This window comes from Panthera pardus, unplaced genomic scaffold, assembly GCF_024362965.1.
Source record: "Panthera pardus isolate Hobbes unplaced genomic scaffold, ASM2436296v1 HiC_scaffold_15, whole genome shotgun sequence".
In the NCBI taxonomy this organism is placed as follows: domain Eukaryota; kingdom Metazoa; phylum Chordata; class Mammalia; order Carnivora; family Felidae; genus Panthera; species Panthera pardus.
In genome coordinates, this window is record NW_026526710.1 from 23,808,140 (window position 1) to 23,825,732 (window position 17,593).

Consider the following 17,593-nt stretch of genomic DNA (forward strand, 5'->3'; position numbering starts at 1 on the left):
ACATCCCTCAAGGCAGCCCAGGCCAAGAGAGAGCTCTTTAGGCACCTGATTGCTTGCCTGACACTGCATGGTGAAAAAACGTACAGGCAGCTTCAAAGTCCTGCCACTCCTAGGTCTGTAAAACGAGGACGTTGTTCCTTGCACATAGGCACTATTACCTGAGATTAAATGAAACAGGATCATCGTTCCATCTGCCTTTCAACACTCTAGAGCCGGGCAGGACTGTGCTCCCAAGAACTCCCTACCACCTTCCCCATCTGCTCCCTGCATCTCCTTGATCCGAGACACATGAACCCCAGTGACAGGGCATGCACACATCACCAGGCAGTGAAGAGTCCAGGATCCCATTTCCATAGACGGTTCCTCTTGGAGAATATTAAACAGGCTTGCAGGACCTCCTTTTATTTGCCCCTAGGATGGCAAAGGACTGCTTGTTTAGAACAAGTGACTTTTTAAGAGAGAGCACGCGTGCACACACTTGAGAGCAGGAGAGGGGCAGAGAGAAAGAGAATCTTAAGCAGGCTCCCACGCTAGGTGTTAACTTGGGGCTCAATCTTACAACCCTGAGATCATGACCTGAGCTGAAATGAAGAGTCAGATGCTTAACTGAGCCATCCAGGTGCCTGGAACAGGTGACTTTTTAAATAAAATTTGAGATTATAGTATCTCCCCAAAAGTAGGCAAGAAGTGAGACATTCTTCTCCCAAACCCCTTCCTCCCAAATGTGGAGTATGTTTTGCATATCTACTCTGGAATAATGACCTGGTTTGGGCCCTGAGTTGCTTTTGCCTTAAGTGTCTGCAAACGTTTTATGGGCACAGTTTATAAACCATCCAAGTTTACAAGACAGATATTTTATTAATACAGTGATCTCTACTACATCTGGACAAGGAAGATGCTAACTTACATGACAACTTGAAGGGCACCAAATGCTTGGCAGGCCCCAGGCCCAGATGTCATCTGTAGCCAAGATGGGTTGCCAAAGCTCTGGCCACCATTCTGAGCCATGAGGACCTGGACACAGATGTGACAGGGTCCTGCCCAGGGAAGTATGTTACTGGACCCTGGCTCTCAGCCTGGTTCTAGGATGTCCCAGGGCTTGACACTGGTCCCCTTTTTGTGTACTAACGGGTGTTTATGTTTGGCTGGCTATCAGGGTCATGGCAGGGAGCGCTCCAGGAAGGTTTTCAGAGTGGCTTCCCCAGGCCTCTTGGAATCTAGGTCGTGGAGAGCGCAGAGCTGTACTCCGTCCTGTGCAAGCTGGGCCCGCAGTGTGGGTGCGGTGAGGACACGCAGCTCATGCAGCCGCTCCCATGAGCAGGAAAAGGCATCGGGACCCTTACCACAGCCGCCGGCAGGAGGCACACTGGGGTAGCCAGGGTGTGCCATCAGCTCAGCTGTCAGGGTATGGCCCGTGGGTATGCCTTCCAGGGCCCGTGCTAGTGCTCCTGATACACGATGAACAGACATGTGCCGGCCGCAGGTGCTCAGGCCCACGAAGGCATCCGTCCACCTGTGGATGTCGGGGCATCAGGGGCATGCAGGGTGCAGCAGGACTATGTGATGGGCAGGGCTAGGCCTGTGACTGGACAGATCTGGGACGGGGGCAACCTAAGTCGACGCCTGACCGCCTTCAACGATGAGGAACGGACACAGCTGTCAGGTGAACTGCCGGCCGGGCTCACTAGGATACGGGATAGGGGGCGGGGGGCCTTACCGTAGGCCGTAGCGGGAGAAGGGGGCCACGGCGGCCAGGGCGTCGCGCTCCACCGAGCAGGCGAAGGCACGCGCGGGGGCCTCGAGCCACGCGCGGATCGCCCACCCCACGTTCCACCGGCAGCCTTGTGAAGCGCACCCCATTGGCATGCAGCACCTCTGCGAACACCTGGCACACGCCTGCGGGCGGGATGGAGTCAGGAAGTAGCACCTCCTACTACCTGGGACCACCTCTCACCCGCAGCCCCCTTCCAGGGAACAATGCCCTCCACCTGGGAGCACGTGCACGTGCTGGTGCCCGTCCACGTGAGTGGGGTCCCCGCCCAGTAATTCTCGGAAGCGTATCAGCTGGGCCTCCAGCTCTTCCCGCACCTGGAGAGAGAGGATGACAGGCACCTTGAACGTCCCGGAGCAGCTACCAAGGAGGGTTCCCTCCAGGTGCCTCCGTGTGATTGCTCGTTTGAACTAGGGAAACATCCATCGCCAGCTCCTGCCACTAAAGGCTTCACGGTACCCTCAGGGCGGAGCCTTGGGGATCCTTTCGAGCATCTTCCTGCAGCCGCACCTCCGCACCTGGGGCAAAGCTACGCCTCCGGTCGTCACCGCCTCCCGGAATCCCATCTTGCCGAGGAAGAAGCCTTCGGGGCTGAGCAGCGACGAGTCGCCTAGGCGGGCCGGGCCCACGGGGCGGCCCTCGGACAGGTTGGCGTGAAGGCCCGTGGGGATTTTGTGCCTGCAGGCGGAGCGCGAGCGGGAGAACTGGCTGCCGCGGGGCGGCGGCTCCCGAAGCCAGCCCCGACCCTGGAGGGGTCCGCCACTCACCTGCGGGCCAGATCCGCTGCGCTCTCCGCAGCTGCGCCGTTGACCAGCAGGGACACGCTGGTCACAGCTCCTGCCAGGAAGGCCTCTACGATGCCCTCATCGCGCCGCGGGCAGTAACCAAAGTCATCTGCGGTGACCACGAGGCGCACGCGCGGTCCAGCCATAGACACTTCCGCGGACTGCCCCGGACCCTAGAGGACTGGACCCAGGCCCCACCCCTAGACGCAGTCGGAGGCTCCGCCCTGAAGCGCAAGCCCTCACGCAGCTGCACTTCGCCTTTGTTCTCGCCACCTACCGGTCTCAATGTGGCCCTGCAACGATCCTCTGGACCACACAGCGCGCTCCGCCGGATTTATTGCAACGCCGAACTTTCGGTAACTGCAAAAATTATATTTAATATGAAAAATACAGAAAAAAAACCCTATTAAAAAAAAAAAACCTCTTACTCTTCCCTAAAGTCGCTACTGTTAACTTTCTAGATAGTGTCTCTCCAGCATTTTTCTAAGCAAATAAACAAACCCAATTCCTTTTCTCCCCCACCCTAAAGTTTTTGTTTGTTTTGAGAAGATAATGATCACATCAGTGTTATCCCATTCTTGTAGTGTTTCATTTTTTTGATAGTGACTATGAACTTTTTCAACTGCCTATTTGTCTTTGGTGATTTTTTTTTCTAAGAGGAGGTTTAAAAAAAAACATTCTAGAAAGAACGTTCTAAGTAAGAAAATGAAACAAAACGTGTATAACAATGGCTTCATTTGAGGAAGCATTAGTCCTTGATTGCCCCAATTGAGCTCTGTGCCAGGATACAACTTTTACATTCATAATCTCATTTTTTTCCTTGGTGGTGCAGAAAAGCTTTCTTTACTGATGACTATATAGTCACCATGGTTGACAGTGAGAGTTTTCATTGTGATGTGGCTGTGTTTCTTTTCCCAATGGAAAGTGCAGCATTTGTCTCCAGCCCATGAGATTGGTAATGTTATTCCTGTTTTGCCGATGAGGAAGCTGAGGCTCAGAGGGGAAAAGTGGCTTGCCCAAAGTGACCCTGCCAGTAGTGGAGCTGCGACTTGACCTCCAAAGCTCTGGGTCTACCCTGGTCCTCTAGACCCTAGCAGCCCCCTGGGTCAGGGGCAGAGAAGGCAGAGCTGAATTTGAGATAACAAATAATATGTTCCTTGTGGGACATTGTATGGATCAGAGGCCTCATAGAGCCCTTATCAACCTCTTGGCATAAGGGTTATTGTGTTGAGTTGTGATTATTGAATTGTTGGACTTAAACTATCTTTCTCCACTGGGAAGCTGATCCTGAAAAGACCACAGCCCTTGAGGGTAAGCAGATTGGAAAGAGGAAACTGACATTTATTGAGCACTTACTGGTATTAGAAATATTAGAGATTAGGGGTGTGTGCCTCTGTTCCTACCCCCAAGGAGCACCATATGGTAAATGAGTAACAATACCTTGTAGCAGAGCCTAGAATGGGTTTTTTTGGTAATTCTGTTGAGGGTGGCAGGCCTTCTTGGAAGGTGACACCTGGGGGGGACATTAGGAGGAGTTTACTGGGCAGAGGGGGAAAGGAGGTAAAGATACACAGGGCTCTTATTGGGGTGTCAGGTGTGTTGTATGCAGAGTTGATTTAATCTCTATATTCTCATATGGAAGAACATTCAACTGTTTACAGAGGAGGAGCAGATGACAAGAGGTTGAGTCACACTGGGAGGAAACAGTAGAGCTAGGAATTGAAGCTAGGTCTGTGACTTAGAGCCGGGACTCTTACCATTGTGCTCAGGGACACTGCAGAGGGAGAGGGCTGAAGACTCTCCTGGGTTCCCCCACACTGGGCAAGGAGAGGACCCTAGAAAGGATCAGGAGGCCCAGGAGGAAAGTGCTTGTGTCACCAGAGGAGACTGTGGCTTTGACCCTTAGGGCTTCCCTCAGGTGCCCAGTCTCCTACGTGGAACAGTCGGAAGCAACCCCTGAATCTCCCACAGTGAATATGGGCAAGGCAAATTCAGAGGAAGTGGGGGAGGGGCCAGCCTGGGTCCCGCCCTCAACCATTGTGGCGGAATTAGACAGCATTGCGAACCAATCAGGACGTAGCATGTAAATGAGCAAGCCCTGCTGACATGGGCCAACTCCAGAGCTCTGTGTCGCCTCCCTGGAGTGGGCCCAGGCTATATTGACTGGCACTGAGCGAGGCACGGACTCTGGTGAGCGGGTCAGCTCTGAACCAGGGGCAGACAACAGGGCTTCCGGGGTCTAGGAGGAGGGAGGGTCGGAAACATCCAGGCCCAGAGATGGTCAGAGACAGTATGCGGACATCCTTGGGGACCTCAGCCCCGACGACTCTGGACACGGACGGACCGTGCGCAGACACCCAGGGAATTCCGAGCAGAGGAAGGGCCCGACATGTGAAGGACGTGGGGTAAGGGGAGCGAGGAACCTGCGGATCCGGGGATTGCTGACACAGTGGCTGACAGACGAAGGGAGAGTCGGACTCACTGAGGCCTAGGGAGACCCTCACACCATCTCCCCGCCAGGCGCAGAGAGGAATCCGTGGCTGTGCTTCGGAACCAGAGAGAGAGGAGGCAGACAGCAATTCACCCTCACCATGACCAGTTGCCGCCATCACTCAGGATACTTGGCAGACGATGAGGCCGGCCACACCACTTACGTGGCCCGGGTAAGTGTGTCTGGCAGGACCCTGACTTTAAGACCCCCAAAATGTTCCCCGCCAGCTCCAGCACCCCAGACCACAGCCCCCCTTTCTCAGTGCCTGTTGACCTCCTCTCTGGGCCTGGTAGTGACATCCTTATCACCTTGACCACTCCTCTCACCCCCTGCTGGGCCCTAGTCACCCTCAAACTTCATTCACTGTGTCCCCTGACCTCCAGCAGCTGGGGAGGAGCTTGGTAGACTGGTACTCCAGAGTGGAAGCATGGAGTCTACTCAGGGCCCAAGGCTCAAAGTTTCAGAAACAGCCATGGGGAGCCGAGGGTTCAGGACTACAGGTGGTCTGTGCAGTGGAGACAGGACTGGTCTGCTCTAAGGACAGGTGAGGAACCCAAGTAGGGCTCAAAGGGGTTTGTGATTGCCCATTTCTGTCCTGCCCTGTGTGAGGGCAGAAGTGGGCTTTCTGACTCTCTAGCCACATGTTATATATGTGAAATGTATGTGTCAGGGAAGCGTTAGGATGACCTGAAATCAAGCCTCACTTTGCAGAAGAGGAAATTGGACCTCAAGAGGGGCCATCGTGCCTATGGTGTCACAACCTGCAGTGGCAGAGCCAGGGTCCAGACCTAGAAACTTCCTGACTCTAAAACATAGTTCCTGACAATAAATTTTATAAAAAACAAAACACACACACACACACACACACACACACACACACAGTGCCTTCCACTGCCCACTCCCACCCAGCTCCTGGTGCCCTAGGAGGACCTCCAGGAAACCCCCTACTCCTTGTGGAGCATCCATGCCCTATATGACATGATGCCTGTCTGCTCTGGTGCAGCTGCCTAAGAAGCCACTGTTCCTGGAAATGGGACAAGTCTCCAAGCTGGGCCACATGCCACACCCACCATCGAGGTACACTCTCACAGACAGTTCAGGGATCCGTGGCCACCAACAAAACCCAAGGGACCCTCGGCCCTTCGGTAACTTCCTGGATTTCCTTGTCAAAGGCCAGGTGCTGGACAGCCTACAGACGGTGGTGGAGGAGGCCACTGAGCGCATGACCACCATGAAGACAGAGGCTGGGGTGCCACTGGTGGAGGTGCAGGACCCAATAGAGATACCAAGGGGTAGGCGGCGGGTACGTGCCCAGCCTAGCCTCAGTACCATGCACCGGCACCGTGTCCGGCCCAGCCTCTGCACTGGATGTCCCAACAACTACCCATCCTGCTCTAGCTCCATGTCTGACTCCCATAACAGCCTCACAGCTGGCTGGCTGGGATCCCACAGCCAGGACAGTGACATGGGCACCCATGGCATGGGCTCACTGCCACCCATGAGGGACAAACTTTTGCTGGAGAAGAACCTCAAACGGCTGCTGAAGCTGGAGAACAGAGGGGTGAGATCCAGGGCCATGGCACAGGGTAGGCGGGATGGACCCCAGTCCAGAACCCAGGGCTAGGGTTAGGCCTGGCTTGGCTGCCCCTGAAAGTCCCCCTCTCTCTGCAGAAAGGCCTGGATCAGTCCTGCTTCCAGAGGGATTCCCTGCTGTGGGATTCACTGGACAGCCATGCCAGCAGCCAGTGGACCCAGGAGCCGCCTCTGTCCTGGTTCTCAGGCCAGCTGGGCTCAAGCTCAGGCACACCTCAAACATCAGAGCTGGGCCCTGGAGAACAGGAACTGATCTGCCTCAAGCAAGAGTTTAATAAGGAGATCAAGTCATTGTTGAGCCAGCCAGCATCCTTTGACCTGCCTGGCTACTGTTCATTCCGTGAGCCCCATCGGACTCTGGACTTTCTGGCTGAGCACCAGCTCTTCCCTGCCCTGCAGAGTGTGGTCAGCCAGGCTGTGGACAAGCTCCGTGGTGCCCGCCGCCATGATGGCTGCCCTCTCTTCCCATCAGAATGGGAGCCCGCAACAGAGCCCAACTCTGACTCCATGCCAGGCTCCAAGCTAGCCACACCCACTGATGAGGAGGAGCCCTATGATATGCTACCCACCAGAACCCCCAGCCCCAAGATGGCTCGCAGAAAGAGCACCAAGAGCAGAGGACAGGCCAAGCCCAAGGAAGGTGGTTCCCCCATGTCCAGTGCCCAAGTGGCCACCAGACTCAGGCTCAAGGTAACACCCACAGAAGAACCCAAGGTCCCCTCACCCCACCGCAGACAGGAGGTGCCTGGCCAGGACCCTGAAATACAGACACCATCCATACCTACTTCAGGGTCCCTGAGCTTCAGCCAGAAGGCCCAGCCCTGGTGGAGCCTGCACCTCACCCTGCCTGCCCCTGGGATCGTGGTTGAAGGGCCCTCCAGCCAGACCCAGCCCACCACCCAGGGCACAGTTCCTCTCATCTCCCTCTCCCCTCACGTCTCCCACCACCTCCCCGTGTTCTCACCACTTGCCTCCTCAGTAAGAAGCTTCTCCCCATCTGCTTCACTGTATCCAGAGGTGACCTCAAGGGTGGGACAAGGGGGTTTAGGGAAGGGTTCCTTCAGCAACCACCCTTAGCCACCATCACAGGTATCTTGCCCTGCACTGTGGAAACCACCTGAGCCGGGGACGAACTGATTGGGAGCAGAAATCCTGGCCTGGTTACTGTCAGGTGTTGTTGAAGATGAATAAAGCCAAGATTTTATTCTGGGTCTTTTTGTAATGTTTGCCTGTGAATCTGAGGGGCCCTTCTATGTGGGGAGGGTCCTGTCCCTTGTAGACAGCAGCTTAAGCCCAGAGTGGGGCCCCACATCCTAGGCCCAGCTACCTGTGCTCCCACTAACCTAGGATCCTCCAGTGTGTTTGCTGAGAGGGAGTTGCTCAGAAAGAGTACAGAGAAGACATAGGTGGCTTCACCCTGGTAGACCCCCAGCACAGCCCCTGACCTTCATCTCACCCATCAAGGCCGAGGCAGGCTTCCTTCCTCTGAACCTTGGTCTGGGGGACAATCTACCAGAGCCCAGGTTATCCACGCTCCAGTTTGGGTGGCACTGTGACTGACATCACCAGCCTGGCCCCAGGCCTGACCGGTTTGGTCAAGTGTGGGAACAGTGTGTTAAGTGTGAGGGTGTGGCCCACATGCAGGACCAGGGCTCAGCTGCTGATTGAGACAGGATAGCAGATGTGGCAAGGCCATAACACTAGTGCAACAAGCGTGGCATCTGTGTGGGTGATGTGGATGGAGGGTGCTCGGGTGTGAGGGGCATCCTGAGGCATCAGGAATGGCATGACGTGTCTCCTTTTCCCTCCCCGGCTATTGCACTAGAGCCCCAGTTACAAGTTCATGAAGAAGAAGCCACTGCCCTCCATCTCATCCAAGTCCACCATATCCCACCTCTCCAACCCCTTGTACCAGGAGCTCATCAACTACTTGGTGGAGCAGGTCGTGTCCTTGCTCATCTGCAAGTACAAATTCGAGAAGAACCTTTCCAAGCAGCTAGGCTTCATCTCCTTCCCTGTCACCGAGACGCTCGTGGACCTCCTCCTGGGCTTCAAGAAAGTGAAGGGCTCCCAAATCTGCCTGTCCTCAAAGATCAACTGGAACTGCCTGTTGCGCAAGCTGGAGGAGGCAGAGTGGGCCCGACAGCTGTCTAGACAAGCGTCCCAGCACGACTCCCACCGCGGCACCGCCCACCGCAGCACTGCCCACCAGGGGGCGCCCCGGAGCAACACGGAGTCCCCCTCCACGCTGCCTGAGCTGTCCACCCAAAAGAATCAGGAGGACACAGAGCCCACTCTCCACAGTGAGTTGCTGGACCCTCAGCTCCTCCCAACTCAGGAGGATACTACACTCAAGGAGAAGGAGCCCAAGAGCCAGGAGGAGCCCAGGCCCTTCATGTTCACTGGCACAGACAGGGGCTCCGATCTGTGTCAGGAAGTTGTAGACATGGACAGTCAAGGTGATGAGGAGGAAGAGGATGAGGACAAGAATAATGACTTCTTTGGGGACAAGGGCAAACCCCAGAGCTCTCCCGAGTCTCAAGTGGAGCCCGATGTCAGCAGTGACTCCAGAGATGTGGGCCACAGTCATGCTCCGTGAGGCCTATGAGTTGCACCCAGTGCTTGATTCCCTGCTCATCCTCTTGCTCCAATGGAGTGCTGCACCCCCCCCCCCCCGTCCCTTGCCCTGAGCAGAGGTCAGGGTGGTCTGAATGCCCACGAGGAGCTCTGCTGGCTTATCAGGAAAGCCAGAGGGAGAAATAAAGTCTGTGTTGATGGAGCACAGTTTTGTTGTCTGGAGATTTCAGCCCCACTTCCGTATGACTGAGCACCTGCGCCTGAAGTAACACCTCCCGCAGGCCTGGCCACAGCCAGCCTTCATGACAGCTGGCCATACCCTGACCCCCCGCCCCCCTCACCTCACATGCATGCTTGAACACAAGTGTCTGCTTATGGTTCTTCTCTGCCCCAGTGTGCACCTTCCTGACTCTTCAAGCCTCTTAGGATTCATGGTGCATTTTCCTAATGGCTCCTGAGCATTGTGGTTCCTGCTTCCAGAGAGCTCCTCCTCTGCCAGGGCAGCAACCTGCTACCTTTGCTGTGCCACACCCTCATGTTCCTATTGGGGAACCATGCATCCTCCCTTTCCTGATATTCCCATGCCTACCTGTCTTCCTAATTTGTATTTCCCAGCTCCCAGCTCCTGAATCTGGAGGATCCAAACTATGGATCGATCACATGGGGGCTCATGGGGGCTCACGGTCTGTCACATGGGGTCACATGGGGGCTCACGGTCTGTCAAGCTGTGGATTGGCTGCTCCAGGCTGGCCATGTGACTACCCTTTCAGTAGTGCCCCTGGCCAGACAGCTTTCTCTGGAAGGGTCTGTGGGCATGGCTGGTGCTGTGATTGGCAGGTCTCATCTCCAAGGTTCTTCTGGGGCTTCTGGCCATCCTGTGCTACCAGCTCAGAACCTGCCTTCTCTCTGCCTTCCCAGGGCAGCCATTTTGTTCCGCTGTTCAGGCATCTTCACCTAGGGAACCGCTCAACCTCTTTCCCCTCCACCCTGTCAAAAGAACATGTGAAGATGCTCCACTCTGACTCGCTGTGTGGGCTGCTGTTTCAGGGATATGGGGGAGGTGTGAGCCACCTGCTCACACAGATCACACAGGTCCCACCTGGGCGTATAGAGCCCAAGTCTGCTCAACCAAGCCTGACCACGCTCAGCACTCCATGTGTGAAGACACAGCCACTGCAGAGCTTCTCTGGAGCCAGTCAGGGAGGAGCTTCCATACCACACCCATGCCCTGTGGTTCAAGGAGAAAGACCTGCTCTGCTGCCAGTCAGAGCAACCGGGGTCCTAAGTTGGTGGATCAGGGACCCATTTTTCCAGAGATCTCTTGTGGCAAGGATCTTTTAGGGCATATGCTCAACTCATAAGGCCCATTCCCTGAGGCCACCACAGTGTCAGGCCACAACATTTTTGTACCTTTTTGCCATATCACTTGGCCACAGTTGACTAGCCCTCTTGACACATCCCTATTCTAAGCTAGGCCAGTCAGGTGTTTGCCCTAGGAGCTTGCAATTGGGGTGGACTGAGAGATTTTTATTTTTTAAGTTTATTTATTTTTAGTAATCTCTACACCTAACCTGGGGCTCGAACTCACAACCCCGAGATCAAGAGTCACATGCTCTTCCAATTGAGCCAGCCAGGCATGCTGGCATAGACTGGGAAATTCTGGTGCAGTTTGCACTGAGTGCTAAAAACAAGGGTGGACAGTGTGGAGCATCTCCCCCCGACCCACCCCCCTCTGGAGAGGCAAGAAATCCTGTCTGTAGGACAGAACCGGGAGGGGAGCCCTAGGGCTCTCAGAGATAGCAGCTGGCATGAAACCTGCCAGCTTTCCAGGTCTCTCTGCCAAGTCCTCAAGGGAAAAAGAACATACACCCACCCTGGCCTCAGAGGCACATGTCTAGGGAATGTCCCTGGAGTGGGAGCAGCCCCTTTGGGAACCACTGGTACACTGTGCTAAAGACATCTGACTTTAGCTCCTGTATCTGTATCAGGTATCTGTTGCTATGTAACCACTCCAAGGCTTAAGTGGCTTCAAACAAAGTCATCATTTTTCCTGATGCTGGTGGTTGGCAGGCTCAGCTGGCAGTGGTGGAGATAGTTTCTTGTGTGGCTGCTTTTAGCTGGGGACATGGCTGAGACCAGAACATCCCACATGGCCTCTCCCCCTCTAGGATCTCCCCAAGGCCCCTAACCATTCATTCAGTCCTCTGGCCTGCACTTCCTTACAGCACGGTGCAGCAGCTGGCTTCCTAGAGAGACAAATCGAGAACCACTGGTCCTCTTGCAGCTTTGCTCAGAAGCCCCAAAACAGCATTTCTGTGCCATTCTCTTGGTCAAAGCGAATGGCAATGCCTGCCCAGATTCAAGGGGAGGGAAAATGGAGTCCATGTGTTAATGAGAGAAGCAGCTTACGCTTACAGGGATGGAAGGAACTGTTAGTAGCCATATTTGGAGACCAGCTACTACCCCTCCTCCCCATCCATAGCTGATTTCACCTTGAGCAGTCCCTGGAACCAAGTGGAGCAGATCAGATTTTTTTCTGAACCTGAAGACAAACTGTGGCTGGAAAGCAGAAGTCTGTGGAGACACCATAGTCAGCCCTGAGCATCTGCCAGCTGCGGAAGGCGGTATGCAGTGGGGAGCAGGGAAAGAGAACAGCTCCAGCCATGAAGCTCTGAGAAAGTTGATGGAGAGCCATGTTGGTTTCTCCTATTCCAGTTCTTGGGTCTCTGCTGTACTTGGAATTCTGTCTTTGCCTGTCGGGGAGATTGCTTGCTGTGTCCTAACCACCCTCTGGTCTTACCTGCAGTGGGAAGCTGTTGGCAGCTTTCAGCAGGTGCCTGGCATGATCTGATATATGCTTTTTTTTTTTTTTTTTTTCCAGATTTTATTTTTAAGTAATCTCTACACCCAACCTGGGGCTCAAACTCACAACCCTGAGATCAAGTGTCACACACTCCACCTACTGAGCCAGCCAGGCGCCCCTGATTTTTTATTTTTATTATTTTTAAGTAGGCTCCATGTCCAACTGGGGCTTGAACTCATGACCCTGAGATCAAGAGTCACATGCTCTACTGCTGAGCCAGCCAGGTGCCCTCTGATATATGCTTTTTAAGGTATAAAAAGGTATATATTCTCCCTGTTGGAGAATGACTTGGAGGGGCTGGAGCGATGGAAAGACAGAAATCTGTTAAGAGGCAGTGGTCAATATCTGGAGGGGGGATGGGGTGGCTTGGATTAGGGTGGTGATAAGGAATGCAGGAGAGATGCTTCACAATCTGTTTTAGAGTTAGAGCCACCAATATGTGTTGGATGAGATGCTAGGTATGCGGTAAAGAGAGCAACTGAAGATAAGTCCCAAACGGTGGTGGGGGGGGGGGGGGGGTGGTGGCGGGAGGGGATGGAGGTACCATTACTGAGACTCCCTCTAGGGAGAGGGAGCAGTTTGAGAGAAGAGACCAAGAATTCTGCTTTAGAGATAATAAGTCTGAGATGCTTGTTGGTATCCAAGAGGATATTTTCATTGCTTCCCAGATTACACTCTAGCCCCTCCACCCTGGAGTGGAGGCCCCTCAAGGGCAGGGTCTGCCAATGCCAGGGCATACCTTTAGCAACTTAGACACCCTAAACCCTGAAAGAATCAAGTGTCTTATACCATATGTAATTCAAAATAGAAACAATATTAAACATGAAAACCCCCAAATAACATGTTTCTATAATTAAAATGGCTCTATTCTGGACTTTCTGAACGCAAAATTCTGAATGATTTAATTAAATATAAACTTTTATCCCTGCTTTGTTGCACCCCAAGTGCATGGGTAGTCAGCCCATTGAGCAATGCAGCCCAGAGCCAGTTCCCCAGTGGCCCCTAGCTCAGGGAGTTAAGTCAAGATAAGAATGTTCCACAAATGAATAAATAGTCATATAAGTTTTCCCCCTTGAAGACAGCTGACAGCCCTCTGAGAAGGCAGTGAGACTGGGACCCACTCGTGTCAGAAACCTGGGACACATGGTTACCTACACTTATTTCCCAAAGTCACTTGGTTGGCCAGGGCTCTTATTTCCTAAGAAACCTTGGGGTCTCCTGGTGAGAGAACCTATCATCTTCAATACCACAGATCTCTGCTGCCCTCTGCTGCCCGATAGTCGAATGACCATGTGATTCTGCCCTGGAAAAAGTGAGTGGTCAGAGGAATTAAAAACACACAAAGTCCAGAGACTGAGGTGACCCATTGTCAGGAAGGCAATGACCGAGTAACTGGGGGATTAACTAATCCCGGGTTCCAGGGAATGAAGAGCCAAGTGATCCAATATCTGAGATACATCGACCTTGTAACCACAAAATCTAGTGGTCCGGCAACCTCAAGACCCTGAAGCTGAGGACAAAGAGTCCGAGAGGAAAGATCGTGATTGAAGCCCGAAGATCCAAGATCAAAGGGCTTTGTGAACACGTACCCGCAGGGTCTTGGATTCCCAGCCTGGTGTCCAGGGTCTCAGCGGCCGCTGGGGGGGGGGGGGGGGGCGCCCTCACCTACAGCACGACTCCCCAGCTTCTCTCCTACCACTTGGCGCCGCACCAGCCTTCCCTAGGCATCATTCATTGGTGGGTCCTCGGAAGCGTGGACCAATCAAAACCCTCCTCGTGTCTCCAGCCCCCTCCCCAGTTGCCTCTCTGGAAAGCTAGGGGCGAGTCCCTTCCATGCCGACCCAATGGCAGTGCAGGCGGAGAGCCGTGCTGGCTGGCGATTGGCTGCCTCCAGTGCCTCTGTCATTGGCCGATGGCGGAGACGGAAGCGTCCCATGGGCCCGAGCTGCCGGAGCTCGGCCGGGGCGATGTGGAGCGCGGGCCGCGGCCGAGCTGCCGGACCGGCGCTTGTAGGGCTGCTGCTGACTCTCTTGGTGCCAGGCAGCGGTGCCGCCAAGACCGGCGCGGGGCTCGTGACCTGCGGGTCGGTGCTGAAGCTGTTCAACACGCAGCACAGGGTGCGGCTGCACTCGCACGATATCAAATACGGATCCGGTGCGCAGAGGCCCGTGAATGGGGCATCGTCAGGGGGTGGAGCCCGGGGCTGGGAGTCTGAAGGCTGGGTGGTCGTGGGGAGTCTGCAGAGCCATTGGTCTGGGTGTCACCAGGGAGCCTCACTGGCCGCCTGAAGTTGCTGGGGGGCCCAGGGGGACAAGGACCGGCGGTTTTAAGGGGGTCGTTGGGATATTGGGAGCGAGGAGGGTCGTCCAGGAGCTGCAGGCTAAGGGACTTGAGAGTTCAGCCAGAGACCAAGGGCCAGGGGTTGGGGCTGGGAGTGAGCCCTTGGGGTCCCAGGGTTGAGGTTGTTGGGAAAGTTTATGGTGTCCGAGTCAAGTATAGGGAGTTCAGAGGTTGACCGCAACCTCGCGGTGGGGTGGGGTGTCGCCCCACAGGCAGCGGCCAACAGTCGGTGACTGGCGTGGAGGCGTCTGACGACGCCAATAGCTACTGGCGGATCCGTGGCGGCTCGGAGGGCGGGTGCCCGCGTGGGTCCCCGGTGCGCTGCGGGCAGGCGGTTCGGCTCACGCACGTGCTCACCGGTAAGAACCTACACACGCACCACTTTCCGTCGCCGCTGTCCAATAACCAGGTGAGTGGCCGGCCGGGAGAGGTTACTTGTGTTGCGGGGGGAGGGTGGGGTGCAGGGACAGAATCTAGACTCCTCTCAGTGACTCTGAGCCTGAGCACTACCTCTGCCGGCGACTGACAGGAAGAGAGATCAGGCTGGATAACTTATTCTCCTGGGGGTGAGTTGGACCCAGGAAGAGGATCCATAAGGTCTTTGGGGTGGGGAACATGAAAGCCAGCAGGGGATGAGGAACTCAGGCTGGGTCAGGAAGGATGAGTAGGAGTCCTCTAGGCCACAGAGGAGAGACTAGCGGCTTTGCAGGCCTGGGGAAGAGCTTGTGCTCCAATGGAGTTCACTGGAACTTGGGAAGGGAGAGGTAGAGGGGTGGAGTTGGGGTGGGAGGGGTTTGTGGGGTTAGGGACTGAGTGCTTAGGGGACTTGTCAGAAGAAAAAGTATGAAATTGAGTGAGGGGTTGTTGGACATCATGTTGAGTGAGTCTCAGAGAGGTTAGGAAGGGGAACATGGAGAGAGGAGGAGGCTTTAGCTATGCGGGGGCCTGTGATCACTGCGCAGACAGATGGGGTAGGGTGGACGTGTATTTGAAAAGCCCTTGCTGGGGAGAGCCTACTGGGTGCTGGGAGTGGCGGTTGTAGTGTCCCATTTTGCAGCTATGGAAGCTAAGCTCAGAAAGGTACAGGGAAGGACCCAAGGCCCAGTGTTCTGGGTGTGAGGTTGTTGCCAGACAAGTGACCACAGGGGACTCTGTGCCTTCTGTGGTGAACACTGTCCATCTGCCCCCTGCACCCATAGGAGGTGAGCGCCTTTGGGGAAGACGGTGAGGGTGACGACCTGGACCTGTGGACGGTGCGCTGCTCAGGGCAGCACTGGGAGCGAGAGGCTGCCGTGCGCTTCCAGCACGTGGGCACCTCCGTGTTCCTGTCGGTTACCGGGGAGCAGTACGGGAGCCCCATCCGTGGGCAGCACGAAGTGCATGGTATGTCCAGTGCCAATACACACAATACGTGGAAGGCCATGGAAGGCATCTTCATCAAACCCAGTGTGGATTCCTCTGCAGGTCACGATGAACTCTGAGTGCCATGGATGGGTGGATGGAGGGCAGAAGGGTGGGACATCTACAGGACCACTCTTGGTGGAGACTTTGGGTTTGTAGGGGTTTTCAAGTGCCTTTGTGATTAAAGAATGTTAGTCTGTGATTGTGTTTTGCTGTGAGCCTTGGGGTGGCCAGGAGGTACCCAGCTTCCCTGACTGGTTCACTATCTCTTCCTTAGTGCAAAACCCCTTGTCTCCAGCACGGAATGACAGCTAAACCTGTCCAAACCTTGATGCTCTTTCATGTACTCCAGCACTGCCCTGGGCCATCACAACACCCTTCTCTATCCTTAGATGCTCTAATAGCAAGTGACCCCAGTTTCCTAGCCCCTGAGCTTCATCAATCTTCTGTTAAGGGCTATGACCAGGGCCAGGGCCTCAGCAGGATGAACAGTAGGCCCACTGCCTGCCAGCTAGAATGAAGCACAAGTTCTCCAGCGCCCTCATCCCTTGAGGTGGGTCCCTGTTCTCCTGGCACGTCTCCTCTAGCATTTGTGGCAGTCTTGACATTTGTCTTCGATTCAGCACCAAGCCAAGACTGCCCATCTGTTGGAAATTAACATCACAAGTTCCCTCACTCTTGGTGCAAATGGCACCCCTCACACCCTAGCCTGCCTGGGTATGTGGGCATCTCTAGCCCCCATTACAACCTTCCAGGGTCCCAAGGAGATTACAGAACTTCAAAAGATATTGCAAGGGAAAGTAACCACAAAGAACTGCTACCTGCAGATATCTGAGAAGGCTTCCTGGAAGGACAGTCACAATTTGGGCAAGCAAAACATTGCAACTTAAAGGCAGGAACAATAAATAGGAGGGCCCTAATGAAGGGAACAGTTAGTTTTGCTGGTGTGTAGGTGACCTCTAGAGGTTATGGTGGAGACTACAGGCTTCCTGGATTTGCTAAACTTGGCCCAGGTGTGGCTGTTTATATAGGAGGGGAGGGGTTTAAGGGAGCTGCTGGGGGTAGAGAGTGACACTTTTCCTGAATGAGAATACAAGAGCCCAAGGAGATGCTGGGAGTGGCAACTGGTTGGAAGAGGCTTGGAGGAATGTGGGCAGAGCACACTGCAGGTGAGAAATCTGTTGGCGTTATGGGGGTGGGAGAATAGCTCTAGCCAATTGTGAGACTTGAGGGGAGGTGGGTCACATGTAGGTGCTGAACCATTACTTCTCCACCCTCCCAACCCATGAGCTCCTGCTCTGGTCAAACACAGAGCTCCTGACCCCTCCACTGCCAAACCTCTCAAACACTGTCTACAAGTTTAACCTCCTCTCCCATCACCCACCTGACCTGTGACAGGATTGGAGTACAACTAGATTAATAGCAGAATCAAACAGTGCACAGCACATAGGAATCCTTGGGGAACCAAGGCTGAAGCTGTGGGAGCATATAAGATAGCTTCAGACAGAATGCTGGACAAGACCAAAAATTAAATTGCGGTAGCAGTAGAGCACTCATTTATTGAACACTGTCAGGTGCTGGGCCAAGGATTTACACAGCATCTCATTTGCTCCTGGCAACAACCCTGAAGCAGGCTCAATTATCATCTTAATTTTGCAGAGGAGGCAGCAAGTTGGTAAAGATTCAAACCCAGCTCTGCCTGCCTCAAAAACATTTACTCTCAGCCATTGGACTGAGAATAAAATGGGGGGCGGGGGCGGTATGGGAAGGGA

The 17,593-nt window shown here is 54.5% G+C and overlaps 3 protein-coding genes across 4 annotated transcripts; 2 read left to right on the top strand and 1 right to left on the bottom strand.

Moving 5' to 3' along the window:
* Positions 1-838: 838 nt before the first annotated feature.
* On the bottom strand, positions 839-2,702 carry YDJC (YdjC chitooligosaccharide deacetylase homolog). The gene is given in 6 exon segments (XM_019437443.2): positions 839-1,513; positions 1,718-1,812; positions 1,814-1,896; positions 1,989-2,088; positions 2,290-2,449; positions 2,539-2,702. Coding segments are annotated over 6 exon segments (957 nt in total). The 3' UTR covers positions 839-1,158.
* A 115-nt stretch (positions 2,703-2,817) lies between these two features.
* Positions 2,818-9,427, top strand: CCDC116 (coiled-coil domain containing 116). Of its 2 annotated transcripts, none has more exons than XM_019437439.2 (5): positions 2,818-2,912; positions 5,083-5,219; positions 6,051-6,608; positions 6,719-7,330; positions 8,466-9,427. In XM_019437439.2, the coding sequence occupies exons 2-5, from the start codon at positions 5,148-5,150 to the stop codon at positions 9,237-9,239; spliced, it is 2,016 nt and encodes a 671-aa protein (XP_019292984.1). In that variant the 5' UTR covers positions 2,818-2,912; positions 5,083-5,147; the 3' UTR covers positions 9,240-9,427. The 2 variants fall into 2 exon arrangements, with proteins under 2 accessions (XP_019292984.1, XP_019292985.1); XM_019437440.2 differs by lacking the exon at positions 2,818-2,912 and adding an exon at positions 4,714-4,746.
* Positions 9,428-13,974: 4,547 nt separating this feature from the next.
* On the top strand, positions 13,975-16,023 carry SDF2L1 (stromal cell derived factor 2 like 1). The gene is made up of 3 exons (XM_019437445.2): positions 13,975-14,234; positions 14,633-14,829; positions 15,620-16,023. Exons 1-3 carry the CDS (start codon positions 14,015-14,017, stop codon positions 15,899-15,901), a joined length of 699 nt encoding a protein of 232 aa, XP_019292990.1. The 5' UTR covers positions 13,975-14,014; the 3' UTR covers positions 15,902-16,023.
* The last annotated feature ends 1,570 nt before the right edge of the window (positions 16,024-17,593 follow it).

Bases quoted from the DNA above. Each gene is read 5' to 3' on its own strand.
- SDF2L1 (XM_019437445.2), top strand. From the start codon at position 14,015: ATGGGCCCGAGCTGCCGGAGCTCGGCCGGGGCGATGTGGAGCGCGGGC. The intron at 14,235-14,632 runs GTGCGCAGAGGC...GTCGCCCCACAG, and splicing joins CGATATCAAATACGGATCCG to GCAGCGGCCAACAGTCGGTG. The intron at 14,830-15,619 runs GTGAGTGGCCGG...CTGCACCCATAG, and splicing joins CGCCGCTGTCCAATAACCAG to GAGGTGAGCGCCTTTGGGGA.
- CCDC116 (XM_019437439.2), top strand. From the start codon at position 5,148: ATGACCAGTTGCCGCCATCACTCAGGATACTTGGCAGACGATGAGGCC. The intron at 5,220-6,050 runs GTAAGTGTGTCT...GCTCTGGTGCAG, and splicing joins ACACCACTTACGTGGCCCGG to CTGCCTAAGAAGCCACTGTT. The intron at 6,609-6,718 runs GTGAGATCCAGG...CTCTCTCTGCAG, and splicing joins TGAAGCTGGAGAACAGAGGG to AAAGGCCTGGATCAGTCCTG.